The following is a 15900-nucleotide window of genomic DNA, read 5'->3' as shown; positions in this document are numbered from 1 at the left end:
TTTTGAATTAATAGTTTCATAAAACATTTTTAGTGAGTTGTTTGATGATTTGGATAAAAAATTTTGAAATAATTACTTAAAATTGCTAGAATTATGAAATATATTTTTTATAATTTGGTCTATAAAATAATAATAAAATAAAATATGAATAAGTTAATTAGATAAAGTAATTTACATACTAAAATAAAAAAAATAAAATATATTTTTTAAAACACTAAATTTGTAATTTTTATAAAAATTCAAAGTTAAAAATATATTAAATTTAAGAAAATATTTATAATTAAAATACTTAATAAAAACTAAATTTAAAATATTTTATTAAAGTAAAATGTACATTTACTACGGAGCTAAGTCTGAAAGTTCATTTATTAATTAAAATATTAGTTTTCTCGACAGAATTAATTAAAATATTAGTTATGCGAATAGGACTAACTCTTTAGTATTAGTATTAGCGTGTGGCCCTATTAATATATTCAAAGGGGTATTGCGATTGACTAATGAAAGTTTTAAATATATGTAATCAGACAAGGCTCTCTTCCTTTCAAACACGTCTATACCTCTCTCGCCCACAGCGAAAAGAAAAAAAGGAAACTCTCCAATTTCGATCCTTCATTCTCTTGCAAGCAGCTCGCCATGTCGGTTAGTGATTTCTATTTGATTAATTTGGGGATATTATGGCTTAAATATATTACTATTGTTGTTGAAATTGATTCTATGCTAGATCTATCCCAGTTGAATAGGTTCTTGCTCTCCTTTTTCTTTTGTTTGTTTAATTTAAGTTATTGAAAAGATATGAATTGCTTATGATTAATGATGCTGCTTGATTTGATTACATTCAGTGTCAAATTTGTTTTTTGCAGTAGTTCAATCCATTTTCATTTTATTTCTTTAGGTTTTAGTGAAATGGATGAATTATTTGTTTTATCATGAAAATGTATGATAAATGATTTATTAGGTATTATTTTAACATTACTTCTTTTTGAAATGAAGTTTATTGTTAAGCTGCAGCGATGCCGTTTAGGGATTTTGTGCTGCTTGTAGTATACATGCTAATTGCAATTATGTTTGAAAGCTATGAGTCTTACTTAGCTTAACCTTGCTGGTATTATTTTTGGTAGATGTGAGATGTGTAAAAGGAGTTATTCATCAAATAAAATCTTGAATCAAAATACTCAATAGAAGGAAAAAGAACTGCTGTGTGAGGGGACCAATTTCTATGTTGATTTATTACATTTTCTCCAAGAGAAGAGAGCTCTTTCTTGAGGACTATAAGACTTCTATGAACATGAAGTTCAATATGTGTATGTGTATGTATAAGAGAGGAGAGAGGGAGAGAGAGTTCTAAAGTGGACATTACACTTATCGCTCAATGGAATGCGGGTGAGCTGAAATTTAAGTGTGGAAATCTTTTCTGTTTGTATTACCAATCATTCATTTTGATTTCATTTTCATGTGATTGTTGTCTTTACCTGTTTCCTCACTTTCCTTTTTTGTCGATTATAGATTATTTCTAAATAGAAAAAGTATCATAGTTCTTAGTCCTCCAGGTGGGGCGGAACATTTTTTTCTTTTCCTTTTATTCATGTGCTGTTGGAAATTTGAACAACATCCTATTCTTTTGGGTGTGATTTTTTGAAGAGATGCTGGACTTGATATTACTATTCTCCTTCAAAGTTCTGCAATACACTATTTTTAATCTACTTGCAGGTAAGAACTGTCAAAGTCAGTAATGTTTCTTTAGGAGCAACTGAGCGAGACCTAAGGGAGTTCTTTTCTTTTTCTGGTGATATTGAATATGTTGAAGTGCGGAGGTATTTCATCATGTAGTTCCAATTTGGCTCTTTCATTATCTGGAGTTCTTTAATTTCCCCTCTCCTTTGTTTTCTACTCCGTATGTTTGTCCCATGGATACTGATTATGTCATATGCATATACAGAGATGATGAAAAATCTCAAATTGCATATGTTACATACAAAGATTCACAGGGTGCAGAAACAGCTGTTCTTCTTTCGGTAATTGACTCTTACTACATTCTATGTCATATTATTTTCTCATGTTTCCAATGTGCTTGTCTGCCATGCATGATTTGTTAATTCTGACTGATGGTGTGCTCACACAGCATTGTAAGACGACCTACAGTATATTTTTAGTAGTAAATCCTTTGGTAACATTACCTGGTTTTTTCTACATGAAGAAACACTCTTTCTCTTCATATGAAATTTAATATCTGGTGGCTAATTATACCTTGTATAAGAAATTAAATCACCATCTCCTGTTGTTAGAGAGCACTGTTATTTAAATTTTATAGTGACATGTCAAGGATTAAATTTTTCTACCATATAAATTTCTTGATGCCTGAGTTTGCAGGAAATGCATATTTCCAAGAAACCACACTGAAATCTACTAAGCATATAATCAAGTATAGACATCCTGTCAGGCTGTTGGTGTCTCAATATAGGTTAATATTAAGATTCTGAGTCTTATTATTCAAAATTCATACAAAGAATTGAGGACATTAGACAACAAACATAGTTAGTTCCTCAAAAACTCATTTTGTGTATATTTGTTGGTAAGTCTACATTCTCCAGACACACACAGAGACAGAGAGAAAGAGAGAGAGTGAGATATCGGTATTCTCAGGCTCATTTTATGCCAATTCAAAGACTCACTAATGATATGAAAAATGGTTTGATCAAAATTTTTGCACTGTCTGTTTCTGTGAGGTTGTTTCTCTATGATGTTTAATTACTCATAACTTAAAGTTAGCATTCTTTTAGTTTTTTGATGTTTAGATCATATACATCAGCCTCTCTTTCTTTTTAAACCAGTTACTGACTAGTAGAGCTTTATCTATTTTAAATTACATAGTAGTTTTTTAAAAGCGAGTGGAAGGGAGAGCGGAGGGGTCAATGTACTAAATATTTCAGCAAGCAATTAAATGCAACAGATTTGTTTAAGTATAGGCAACTATACTAAACCCATGTTTCTCCTGGTTAGAATTGAGATCTTTCTGACCAGATCTGGATCTCTTGGACTGTATTTTACTGTTGATGTTTTTTACCTTTAAAAACACTTAAGACATACTTGTAATTTTGCCACTTTCAAGAGAGGGGTGCCCTTGGGAACAGAACACAAGTGGTGCATGGCTGTTGTCAGCTCGTGTTATAGTCTCCCATGCCAAGGCTATAGAGCTAAGCTGGGGTTTCATAATGAGATTAAGAGTGGCAGCAATATTGGGAGGAATGCTTCTTTTATAAATGCAATTTCAAATGCCTCTTTAAAGCCTGACTTCACTTGATCATGTTTTATATTCCCCAAATCTCCTAAATCATGATCTATAGTTTGAAAGCATCAATTTGCTGATTGAAATTGAAATTGCTCTAACTGTATGTTTATTTGAGCTTTTCGGTTGACAGTCCTAGCTCCTGGATTTTATGGGCTCTAGGATTAAAAATTTCATTAATTGTTTTAGATAATAAATGCAAGGGTTTAATAACCAAGCAGGAAGTTAGACTCACAATCTTCTGGAAGCTAGTATGGCATGCATTCTCTTTGTGAAGTTTTGTAACTGATTAGGCTTTCTGTAAGGCATATAATTTATGAGTTGAGGCACAAATGATGATGATTTTTTATCACCATAACAATTGACTCCTCTCTTCTTTTCTTTTCCCTTTCTTCTTATTTCTTTCCTTTTAGGTGGTTTCAGTTGTTTGTTTGTATCATAGATGATCAAGTTTTAATTTCTCATGTCAGGGAGCAACAATAGTAGATCTGTCTGTCAGCATCACTCTGGATCCAGATTATCAGCTACCACCTGCAGTAAGAATATTAAAATGCTCTGCTACCATTTTGATGCTAACCTCAGGAATCTGAATAACGTTGATTTCTACAGGTAACTCAAAATAAAACTCCTGGTGGTGCTGAATCAGCCCTCCGGAAGGCAGAGGACGTAGTTACAAGTATGCTTGCTAAGGGCTTTATCTTAGGCAAAGATGCAGTGAACAAAGCAAAGACTTTCGATGATAAGCACCAGTTGACTTCAACAGCGTCAGCTAAAGTTGTTTCTCTTGACAAAAAAATAGGGCTTACCGATAAGATCAGTGCTGGCACAACAATTGTGAGCGACAAAGTCCGGGAAGTGGATCAGAAATTCCAGGTTTCAGAGAAAACCAAAACAGCATTCGCCGCTGCTGAGCAAAAAGTCAGTAGTGCAGGAGTTGCTATTATGAAGAACAGGTATGTTTTTACTGGGGCTTCTTGGGTGACTGGTGCTTTCAACAAGGTTGCAAAGGCAGCTGGAGAAGTTGGGCAGAAGGCAAAAGAAAAAGTAGGTATGGCTGAAGATGAGCAAAAGAGAAAAATGGTGGATGATTTTGCCCAGGTTCACCTATCCGAGTCACCAAAAGCATCTTCTGAAGGTGAGCACCTTCCTTTCAAGCCTGCACCTGTTCAAGGTTTGATCCTTTGATTTACTGTAAATTTGTTTTGGGTTCAACTCTTGTACTTGATATCTCTTTGTTTACTAGCTGGAGTTCCTCCAACACAGAAAGGTGGTGAATGCAGGACAGTTTACCAATTATTTTGATATGATTGCATGTAATCTCTTCTCTCTCTCTCTCTCTCTTTTTCTTTTTTCTTTTTGGGGTCAATATATCTGGGCATTCATGTTGGTTAGTGAATGTGTTTTTGTTGTTTCTATTTAAGTTGCCTATGGCCTACGAGTGCTAAAATAACATGTGCTCGTGCTTTTCAAATTCCATTTCATTTATTTGGACTGGATTGACACGATTGTTTTATGGCCCATTTTTGACATCTTTTCAAAAGGAGGACGCTGCCTCCAAAGTATTTGAATTTTGAGTCACTCAAATTGCACCAGGGATCATGTTCTTTAAAAAATAAAAATAGTTTAGAATGTTTTTCAGTGTTTTTCTTAATAAGATTTTTAATATATTAGGATTTTGTTAAGACCATATGAATATAAAATTGTATTAACAATATTTATCAATTATATATAATTACATATTAAAAGTATAATTAATATACTCTTTTTAGAACTAAAAGTTATTATATAATTAGAAAATTAGTTAATGTAATAATTGTACCTAATACAATTACTGACACATTGAAAAATTTATATCTCAGATATATAAATTTGTGGAAATGGACACTTGCTGTTTGTTTCTGCTGCTGCTCATCTTTTCTCTTTTCTCTTTTCCCTTTTTTGCTTTTTCCTCTTTTCATTCAATAGCATTAATATTATTTAAGCTTTCTATTATTTAGTTGAACCTGGTAATACACAATCGCTTTTATTATTTTAATTATAAAATTAAATCAATAAATATAATTTAATAAAAAATTTAGTTTTGAATATTAATTAATAATATTTTAAAACTAATAGTAAACTAACCATTTTTAAATATTTTTAATTTTTTTAAAATTTTAAAATCTTATTAGTATAATCATTTAAAGGTTATTTTAAAAGTATATATTAATTAATTTTAGTATTATATGAATTAATACGATCAATAAAATTGACATTACTATTTTTTATAATTAAAAATTTATTATTTAATTAAAAATAATTTATTATTGAATAGAACATTAAAAATATAATTTAAAATGTTAGTTTATAGAATTAGAATTATTATTCAATTAAAAAATTAATTTATTAATTAATATAATATTAAAAAATAATTAATATACTATTTTTTAGAATACAATTAGTATCGTTATCTGATTAAAATATTATTTATTAGTTAATATAAAATTAAAATATAATTAATATGCTATTTTTAAGATTAGAGTCAGTATTTAATTAGAAGTGATTTATTAATCAATAAATTAATAAAAAATTATAAAATTACACATCAGTTTGAATCTCGAGTAATAAAAATAAGTACACATGTCAAAATAAAAGTTCTATATCTAAATATTTATTTTTGAATCTTGTGTGTTAATATATATATATATAGACATTTGATGAGCCAATTTTTTAATTGTAAACTCATCTTAGATATAATCATCAATCGTCAAGATTAGAAATTTATAATCTTAAAACAACCTATAAGTAATGGTGATGTTAAAGCAAAAGTCAAAATAGATTAGTTTTGTTGTTAAATTAAAGATTTATTTAAAAAATTATCACATATTGATAAAGCATAGCATATTTCAATTGTAGCATTTTAGGTCCACTACATAAATAGACTATAAATCCAACAGGTCGATAGGCTGACATTCATGAAAAATAAAGGGCCATATTTCATAATTTATTATCCCTATCAACTTTACTAATTATCTCAGTAACCACAGTAAGAGTGATTCATTCATAATTGATAATTAATATAATTTAAATATAAAAAAAATAATTCATTAATAATAGTGGAATGAATTCATATAAGCTATTTTTTCCCTTTTTGGCATCAACAAAAAGAAACATAAAATGTTACGAAAGAAAATGTTTCTAAAAGCACTAAACATTACAAACATAAAATGTTTGAAATTGTGCAAGAAAAATAAAAAGAAATAAAATTAAAACTAAGAAAGTCCAAGGAATTAAATTTTGATGATTGACATAGACTTAAAGAGTCTCATATTTCCCTTCCAAGTGCTCAAACTATACATCAAATTCATCAAATCTTGAATCAAGCTTAGTATCGAAATAATAGATGATTTGTTGTATCCAAGAATCAGAAGAAGAGTCACCCATTCCATGACTTCTAGGACGCTTTCTAGGAGAGTCTTCAAAATCTTGCCTAAATCCTCTGAATCTCTCTTTTCTCGAATAAGCTCATCGATATTGAGAAAATTATAACTCATTTAGAGTCATTTCCGTGATGACTTCCATTTTAATTAGGCTAAAAAGAGCAATATTCCCTAGATATTGAAGGCTTCTAAGAAGATAGCAATCCTAGTGACTAGGCTCCCAACCATAATGTCATCCATCCTCTTTTGAATAATTGAGTAAAGTTAGTCCACTGACCATCTACTATAGGTCACTCGATTATTGTTCTTCATACACCAAAGAAAAATAATTCAATTTTTCTAATCGAACCTTTACTCTCATCTCTACCATAAATCGAAAAAGACATAGAGCTATGAATGTACTTATGGACAGGGTTAACAAGAGATGAGGCTTTGACGATTTTGACATCTTAATTCCTACTCTTAGTGAGGGATTGCCGAGCACAATCCAAAGAAAACTCTACAATCTCTCTTTCATGAAGTGCTCCCTCAAAAATAAACCAAATATGGTGATAAATTGGGAGGCGGTTAAAGTTTTCTCCTCACTTTCAATTTAGAAGATCATATCCTTATTGAGTTTGAGTTCAAGGGTAGAGAGAAAGTCAAAAGTTAGTTATCCTACAAGTTTTATCTTTAATATTCACAAAAGATATCCATTCATTCCTAGTAATAATTTCCACCATTTTTTCTTTCAAACCTAGTTTAGCTAGGGCATTCCAACAAAATCTCTAAATGGGTGTGGTATTTATAGTTATGAGATAGGCATACCCTTTTCTTGTATTCTTGATTGAGCAAAGAAGCCACATAATCTATATCACATGAAGATTTTCCCTTCTTATCCATCGTCTTTACTCGTTTTGCCATGAAGGAGGAAGGAGAGAATGAGTTTTAGAGATTTGGAAATGACAAGAAAGAGAATACGTGATTTAAGTTTGAAATTAGAGAGAAAAAATGAAAAAAATTGAATTTTTAGAAAGAAAAATGTTCAAATTGAATATTTTTTGAAGAAAAATATTAATTAAATGTGGAATATAGTTGGAACGACTAATTTTTTAAGAAATAAATGAAGTTTTTACAGTTTTAAAAGAGCCTTTGCTTTTATTTTTGCAGAAAATGCAGCGTCCACGGCCGTGAAGAAAAATGTTCACGACCGTAAATGCCGTAAATGCTGAAATTCACAGGTGGGACACTTACTTTGAAATAAGACATTCATTTTTTAGCAAAAAAGGTCATGGGTAAGCGTCCCACCTATGAATTTCAGCCTTCATGGGCATGAAGGAGGGCTTTCATGGTCGTGAATATTTCTTTACGTGCGTGAACGCTGTGTTTTTTGTAAAAATAAAAAGCAACTACTCTTTTTGAAACCTGTAAAAACTTTTATTTTTTTTTACAAAAATTAACTGTTCTAACCATATTCCACATTTAATTAATATTTTTCTTTAAAAAATCATTCAATTTGAATATTTCTTTTTTAAAAAATTCAAAATCTCTCATTTTCTCTCTTTAATTTCAAACTCAAATTACTTTTTTTCTTTCTCTCTCTTGTTATTTTCAAAACCCTAAAACTCATTTTCTCATCCCTCCATGGAAAAACGAGTGAAGATAGTGGGTAATAAATAAAAATCCTTAAGCGATGTAGATTATATAGCTTCCTTGCTCATCAAGAACACAAGAAAATGTATGCCTACTTTTTCTCTTTCTCTCTCTTATTATCTCCAAAATCCTAAAACTCATTTTCTTATCCCTCCATGGAAAAACGAGTGAAAACAGTGGGTAATAAATAAAAATTCTTATGCAATGTAGATTATGTGGCTTCTTTGCTCATCAAGAACACAAGAAAACATATGCTTACTTTTTCTTTTTCTCTCTCTTGTTATCTCCAAAACCTTAAAACTCATTTTCTCATCCCTCCATGGAAAAACGAGTGAAGACAGTGGGTAATAAATAAAAACTCTTATGCAATGTAGATTATGTGGCTTCCTTGCTCAATCAATAACACAAGAAAATGTATGCCTATTTCAAAACTAGGAATGTCACACTCATTAGGAGATTTTATTGGGATACGTTCGCCAAACTAGGTTTAAAAGAAAAAATGATGAAAACCTTCATCAGGAATGAATAAATGTCTTTAGTTCTATAGGGAACTAACTTTAGAATTTATCTCTGCCCTTGAATACAAACCCAATGAAGATATGACCTTCAAAATTAAAAGTGATGAGACTTTAATTGCCTCTCAATTTGCCACCATCTTTGGTTTACCTTTTGAGAAAGTATTTCGTAAAAGGGAGATTGTAGAGTTTAGCCTTGGGTTGTGTTTGGCAATCCTTTACTGTAGGTGAGAATTATAATGTCAAAACCGCTAAAGCTTCATCTTTTGTTGTCTCTAACTATAAGTACATCTATAGATTTATATCCCTTTCAAATTGTGGTAGAGGTGATGTAATGATTCGATTAACAAAATCGAATTATTTTTTCTTTGATGTATGGAGAACAAAAAATGAGTGGTCTATAGTAGATAGTTAGCAGACCAACTCTACTCAATTGCTCAAAAGAAGGTGGGTGAAATTGTGGTTGGGACTAGTATTGCTATCTTTTTATAAGCTTTAGCCTCGAGTATGGATTTCCTCCTATTAAACTAGGTAAAAATGTCTCTATTGAAGTTTTTAGCCTAGTTAAGATAGAGGTCATCCAGAAATTGGCTTCAAATGAGTTTCAGTTTCTTAATGCCAATGGTGAGTTTATTTGGAAAGAGTTTAGAAAATTTTAGGCAAGGTTATGAAGACTCCTCTAGAAAGCATCCTAGAAGCCAAGGAATAGGTCACTCTTCTTCCTCTTCTTCCAATTCTTAGGTAAAACAAATCATCTCTTATTTTGATGCCAAGCTTGATGCGAAATTTGAAGAATTTGCTGCACGGTTTGAGCGCTTGAAAGGGAGAGAAATAATTTATTACTTCATTCCTTTATTATCAATGAATTATTTCTTTTATGTTTAAATTGTGTTGATTATCACTCTTATTGTGATTTAAATTGTGGTTTCTATGAATTCTATAGTTGATTAATTTTTATAAAATCATGGGCATAAACTCTCTTTGAAAGAGGGAGCAATTATACTCTAATTATCTTTTTAAAATGATTATTTGTCACCATTAAAAAATGGGAGAATGTTAAACCTTAAGGTTATCAATTCAATTTTGACGGTCATAAATAATTACAATTAATTAATTTTGTGTTTGAGTATTTATGTGCAAGAAAAGAAATTTATTTCTTCTAAAATAGCACAGATTCACGACCGCCAACCTTTATTTACAATCGTGAAACATCATTTCCCAGCCATAAACAATTCACAGCTCAAATAGCAAAATTAACTAATCTTAATTATTTATGACCATCAAAATAAGATCAATAACTCTTAAAGTTCAACAAATCTTTTCATATACTTCACATTTAAAATGCTAATTATATTTCATACGACTTAGAAAACTATAATGTAAACTTCAAGCCAATCTTCTACTATAGGTGCCTAAGACTCTTCATTTGAATAAACTTTCCATAATAATAGCAACCAATGGCGTAATTAGGAGTCTTAATTAATCTAGACTAGACTATAATTATATTTTCATAATAACAATTGTTAGACAACGCTGAATTAAAATTATATATATTTTTTAATTTATTTCTAAACTAAAATAAACTAATAGATTTGAAAATAAATAATTCTTTTTTCCTAAACTATTCGGACTACACCCCACCCCAACCCAAAATAATTGCACCCTTGATAGCAACTGATCTCACTAGTCCCTCCACCAAAAATTTATGTTTTACTTCTCCGGTCAACTATCTTCTTATTCTTCATTATCCTATCTTTACTCACAATTGAAGTGCTTTCACCCTTAATCGTCCTTTTTTCTTTCTCATAATTGTTTATCCAGTATATAAAAGGGAGGCAAAGAAGCGGAGAAAAGCAACACCTGTTCTCCATCTTCAACTTTTTCGCCATCTCTATTTTGCAAGAAATGAAAGAGACAGGGATGAAAAGGTAACCTATTATTTTACTGATTTATAATTTTTAATATTTATTCTGGTTTTTTAGTTAAAGAAAATATGTAATTATAGATTATAATAAAAAATATTTCATTTTAAAAATTTCGATTGGTAAAAAATTTAGTTTACATTGATGAACTATCTTTATCATATTATTTATATCCGATAACATAAATTTAAAATTTAACAAAATCTAGTTTTATTGTTTAACCATTAAATTATAGTTTATAAAACTACTGATTCATAAAATATATTTAACAGTCAAATAATAATATTTTAAATTATTAAATTTTATACTCATATCATCAAATATGAACAATATAATAATAATAACGGATAAAAATAAAAATAATTAGATTTTACAAATCAATAGTTTTAATGGTGAAATATTTTCTTTTGTATATATTTCTCTTTTTATTTAAAAGAGGCCAAATAATTATTAAATAATAAAATTAGAAAGTATATTTCATACTTATCTCTAGATGAGATATCTATAATTTCAGATTATGGATTACTTTATCTTAATACTGCTTCTATTTAAGCTCCCCTAGATTGGAGATTTGGTCGTGCCTTTTCTCTAGTCATTGTCATAACAAATTCTCCAATTTTTGTGTACTGTCTTCTATAACCCCTTCGTAGATCTTCCAATAATTTACCTCTTTTATATAACTGATAATTTTGGATGCCTCATCCAACTCAACAATTTCTCTGACAAACAAAAATTCTTACCTATCTTGAGCACTATTTTGAGCATTCGTTGATGGTTGACTAATGATGAACACTAACTTTAGAAAGAATGTTTGCGAGAGTGGATGAGGTTGAGATTTTAAGCTCAAGATTCTTTTTTCAAGTCCTCTATGTTTTAGAGAAGCTGGGTGTCAAAGATAACAAATTAGTTTTTGATTCTTGAAAGTTAGTAAAAAGATTTTCTACTTTTTAACTCTTTATCGGCCTTTTGTAAAATAATTAACCATGTTACTGCCAACAGAGTTAATTTTTCTGCCAAATGTAAAAATACCTAAAATGTAATCTAAAACAAACTTATCATTTTTGCAAAATAATTCAAACAAACGTATCTCTTAAGAGAAAGAAACATAAAACTTTATTTAAAAAAAGAAAAAGAAAATTACCTTTCCAGCTGGATTTTCCAACCCGAAGTCGAGGTACAACGGTCTCATTATCCAGCTGGACTACACTCACACTTTGACACTACAACCTTGGCGCACGGTAACAAACTCACTTCAGAAAACTAGTTTTGAAAATCTTCAGTCTTATTTTCTGTATTTTTATTTTATTGAGCATTTATATTTTTAGATTTAGAGTATTTTATAATATTTTTTGAGACTTTATTTTTCTTAAAAAAATATTAGTTAAAATAAATATAAAATCTAATAAAATAAAAGAAAAATTAAGAAATTCAATTAGATAAAATTACATAAATAAAAAATATAAAAATCCTTTTTGTCAAAAGTTACCACAATAAGCCTACAGCATCAGCGCATGTTAGCATATTTATTACGTACTTATTTATTTTAATCTCAGTATAAGCAGCCCGTGAAGAAGTCAATCCTAAAAAAAAATCTACAAAACAAAATAACGAAACAGAATTGGATAGTATCGGTTTTCTTTGGTTTCACAATCAACGATGAACAAATTCACATGCAAATGTACAACAGAAAGTGCGAAAAAAGAATTCAGCAAAACAGTAACGCACTGTGAGAGAAGAGAATAGAAGTAGAGAACCCGAAATTGCGGCTTAAAAATCGGCGACAATCTTTCTGTGGTATATGCGAGATTTCGAGGAGGCGCGTTTGTCGGCGATCTCTTGCAAGTTCATTAAGTTTCTAATCGCTAAAGCATCGCCTCTCCTTATGTCGCTACCAAATCTATCAACGTCACCAATCTCATTTTCATCTGCACACCAAAATAATAATAATAAAATTAAGAAATAAAAAAAGCAAATGAAAAAAAAAAACCTGAAACTGCATCATACCTATGTGCTTAGAGGATTGCTTGAATCCATTGAACTGAGCTAAATCTGCATTTTGAAGTTTCGAGATTATGTTAGAAAAAAGCTTTAAAAAAATTGAAGAGAAACTGGTGAAGAAATTGGGAGAGTTAAGTTATAAATAGTACCTGATTGAGAAGGAGTGTGAGAGACGAGATAAAGAACGAGAAAGCAAAGGAGAGTAAGGAGCGGTATAAAGTGAACGAGTTTTTCAGGTTTTGAAGATGATAATGCTGAAATGGAAGAGGAGGAAAATCGGCGAGAAGGAGGAGGTTTAGTTGATTTGCGGCGTTCGTTATTATTGCCGTCGGTGCTGTCAGTTTCGTCTTTGCTGCGTTTAGGATGATTATCTGGTAGTGACAATAGAGTAGAATCGTCCTTTGGTACTAGCGCTACTCCATGGCTGTGGAGTTTGGAAACCGGTGAGCCCAGCGACTGCCTCTGCATTGATTGAGAGAGATAGAGAGAGAGAGAGAGAGAGAGAGAGAGAAGAGATGATCAGAGAAGGTGAGTTTTTTTTTTTCTAATTTCTTTTTTTTAAAACACAAAAGTGAGGGTTGTTATAGTGATATAGCTGTTACGATTTTAAAAAATGTTTTTTGCTGTTTGAAATAGTTAAATGGAAACTCTAAAGTTTATTGCCACAAAAATTGGGTCCTTTCATTTCTTTTCTTTTCAAGAAACATTAGATCCTTATATTTAGGCACAATTAGATACTTAATTGCTCATTATGGTTCAATTAAGCCCTCAATGTCTATTTTAAGAGTAATTTATAAAATCTTTAAGATTCCCTATTGAAATGCAAAAGTAAATCTTTAAGTTTATGCCATCTTCATGGTATTACAAGAAGCGAACAGAACTGTATTTTGCTTTTTTCATTTTAGATTGATGAGAATTGTATCTTATAGAATGTTTGTATAAATTTTAAAATTAAAAAAGTAAGGTTTTATTTTGTGTTGAATTCTCATTTCTCTTAAACATGATAAAAATGAAATAAGTATGAAACTAATATTGCAATTTAACTCGGAAATCTAATACTCCCACTGTTCAATTTTGAAAGGTTATTCTTAATTTGTATAAAGATTTTTTACTAAAATATTCTTAATAGATTTTTATGTTTCAGTATACGCCACCTTCCTTGATCGATCCAATCCATAAAAAAAGCAGTTGCGATAAAACTCTAATTTTGAAATTCTCTCTAAACCACTTTCACTAGCCCTAACCATTGAAAGGCTGGACTTGTTATACAATGCACAATAATTCAAATATTGATGAATTTATTAATCAGTTTATAATTTTTGAGATGCAAATAAATTTTTTTTTGAAAACTTAAATATCTCGTATAGTAATTTGCAATTTCAAATTCAAGTAGGTGAAAGTCAATTAGAAATGATGATATTTATGTTTAAAAGTGAAAGATATTTTAAATAATTAATCATTAAACTAATAACTAAAATAGGTAATGACTAAAAAGGAAAAACTGATTTATCAAAATTGGACAAAATGAGTAATTAAATTCTTTAAATTGACAATGTTATCTTGTGCAAATCATTAGTAACTCTCTTGTAAATTGATTAAAATGACAGGAATTTCATCTCAATTTGAAAAGTAGGATTAGCCATATGTTTTTCGTCATTGAACTTCATTATGTTATCGGGCCTAAGAACTAAACCTGAATTCTGATTTTAATTGCATAATTCCTAAATTTTTTAATGGACAAAAGGAAATTGAAAGTAAATCTAATTTGAAAAAATTACTCGAAAGTGGTTTGTTAAAGTGAAATTATAAATTATGAGAATTTAATTGAAATTTATTGTTATTTAAATAATTTAAAATAAAAATTTAAATTCTTAAAATGAAATATAAAAAATAAATTTTAAATATATGCTATAATATTTTTACATGTAATTTAAATAAATAACATTGAACAAATTTCTAAAGAAATACACCTCCATTATCTTGCAAAATATATATATGCTCATATTATAAGTTTCTTTTTAATTTTTACTTTTAATTAATTCATAAAATTTAAAATTTCTCAACTACATCTTTAATTTTCTTAAAAATTCGAGATATATCTTTAGATATCAAGATGATTTATTATTAAAGAGTATCTAAATTTTTTTCATTTGAATATTATCGGTCATTATATTAATTCTCGTGTCGTGATTGAACTTTCACTATCTAGATAACATTTAAATCTTCCAACAAAGTTTTTTAAGCTCTCATATTTTTTTTGCATTATCTTCTTTAAGCTGCTTGATCTTTTCTTGAGAAAAATACTAATAATGAAATTTAGCTCCAAAAGAGAAGCGAACATTTTAAAATCATAGATTGATCCATCAAGTAAACTATGATACACTTATGGGTGTTTTTTTTTTAAAGTAGTTAGAAAAATTCTGCAACGAATTGCTTCTGACATATTATGTAAGTTCGTATTTAATGTAAAATTGAATATATGAGTCTAATGGAGGTAGTCTGAGCTTTTTTGAAAAAATTTAAGCTAGGATGCTCCAGTACTAGGTGCCTAACCACTAAATAAATTGTGATAGTTACCTTAGATGCTTTGGTTCGGGCTTTATTCTTTTTATTTCGAGGAGGTGTGATCTTAATTTTGAGATTTACCGAATAAAGTTGTTTAAGCGATAGTTAAATCCGTAAAGAAGTCTTAATAATTGTAAGTAATTGAGTTATGACATAATAACGTACTTGTAAGTCTTATAGCCACACTTTTATATAGACTTTGAGATTCTCCTAGCTCTATTTAGAATATTACAAGCTATATAAAAGATTTTCGACCATTTTAAGATTAATTTTTATATTTCTAGAATATTTATATATATTATTAAGATATTTTTATTTGAGTTTAGAATGATTAGTTTTAATGAAACTAATAATCATATTATATAATTGGAACAAATCCTATTTATTCAGCATGTTTAATATATTGTGCTCCATTATCAGGAATTTTAAAATAAACTTTAAAGTACAGAATATAAGAAAACTCCAAAAACAAAACTCTAAAGTAGTAGAAGCAGTCATCACAATGAATATTAATTAATATGCATTGATTGATTGAGTAAAAATGAAAAAGAAATGAGAAAGCTGAC

General features: G+C 29.4%; 2 protein-coding genes across 2 annotated transcripts; one reads left to right on the top strand and one right to left on the bottom strand.

The window, feature by feature from the left end:
* The first annotated feature begins 486 nt into the window (after positions 1–486).
* LOC8258771 (binding partner of ACD11 1) lies at positions 487–4674 on the top strand. The gene is made up of 5 exons (XM_025159014.2): positions 487–639; positions 1708–1811; positions 1937–2012; positions 3754–3819; positions 3893–4674. Exons 1-5 carry the CDS (start codon positions 634–636, stop codon positions 4466–4468), a joined length of 828 nt encoding a protein of 275 aa, XP_025014782.1. The 5' UTR covers positions 487–633; the 3' UTR covers positions 4469–4674.
* Positions 4675–12376: 7702 nt separating this feature from the next.
* Positions 12377–13478, bottom strand: LOC8258770. Its single transcript, XM_002528498.4, has 3 exons — positions 12919–13478; positions 12776–12820; positions 12377–12696 (listed from the first exon to the last, which is right to left on the bottom strand). The coding sequence occupies exons 1-3, from the start codon at positions 13235–13237 to the stop codon at positions 12539–12541; spliced, it is 522 nt and encodes a 173-aa protein (XP_002528544.1). The 5' UTR covers positions 13238–13478; the 3' UTR covers positions 12377–12538.
* Positions 13479–15900: the final 2422 nt, after the last annotated feature.

This window comes from Ricinus communis, chromosome 5 (assembly GCF_019578655.1).
Source record: "Ricinus communis isolate WT05 ecotype wild-type chromosome 5, ASM1957865v1, whole genome shotgun sequence".
NCBI classification, from domain to species: domain Eukaryota; kingdom Viridiplantae; phylum Streptophyta; class Magnoliopsida; order Malpighiales; family Euphorbiaceae; genus Ricinus; species Ricinus communis.
This window is presented reverse-complemented; position numbering and strand designations above follow the sequence as displayed.

Coding starts and splice junctions, on each gene's coding strand:
- LOC8258771 (XM_025159014.2), top strand. Junction 1,812..1,936: donor GAATATGTTGAAGTGCGGAG/GTATTTCATCAT, acceptor ATGCATATACAG/AGATGATGAAAAATCTCAAA. Junction 2,013..3,753: donor AAACAGCTGTTCTTCTTTCG/GTAATTGACTCT, acceptor TTCTCATGTCAG/GGAGCAACAATAGTAGATCT.
- LOC8258770 (XM_002528498.4), bottom strand. CDS start 13,237: ATGCAGAGGCAGTCGCTGGGCTCACCGGTTTCCAAACTCCACAGCCAT. Junction 12,821..12,918: donor TCACACTCCTTCTCAATCAG/GTACTATTTATA, acceptor TTCAAAATGCAG/ATTTAGCTCAGTTCAATGGA. Junction 12,697..12,775: donor GCAATCCTCTAAGCACATAG/GTATGATGCAGT, acceptor TTTGGTGTGCAG/ATGAAAATGAGATTGGTGAC.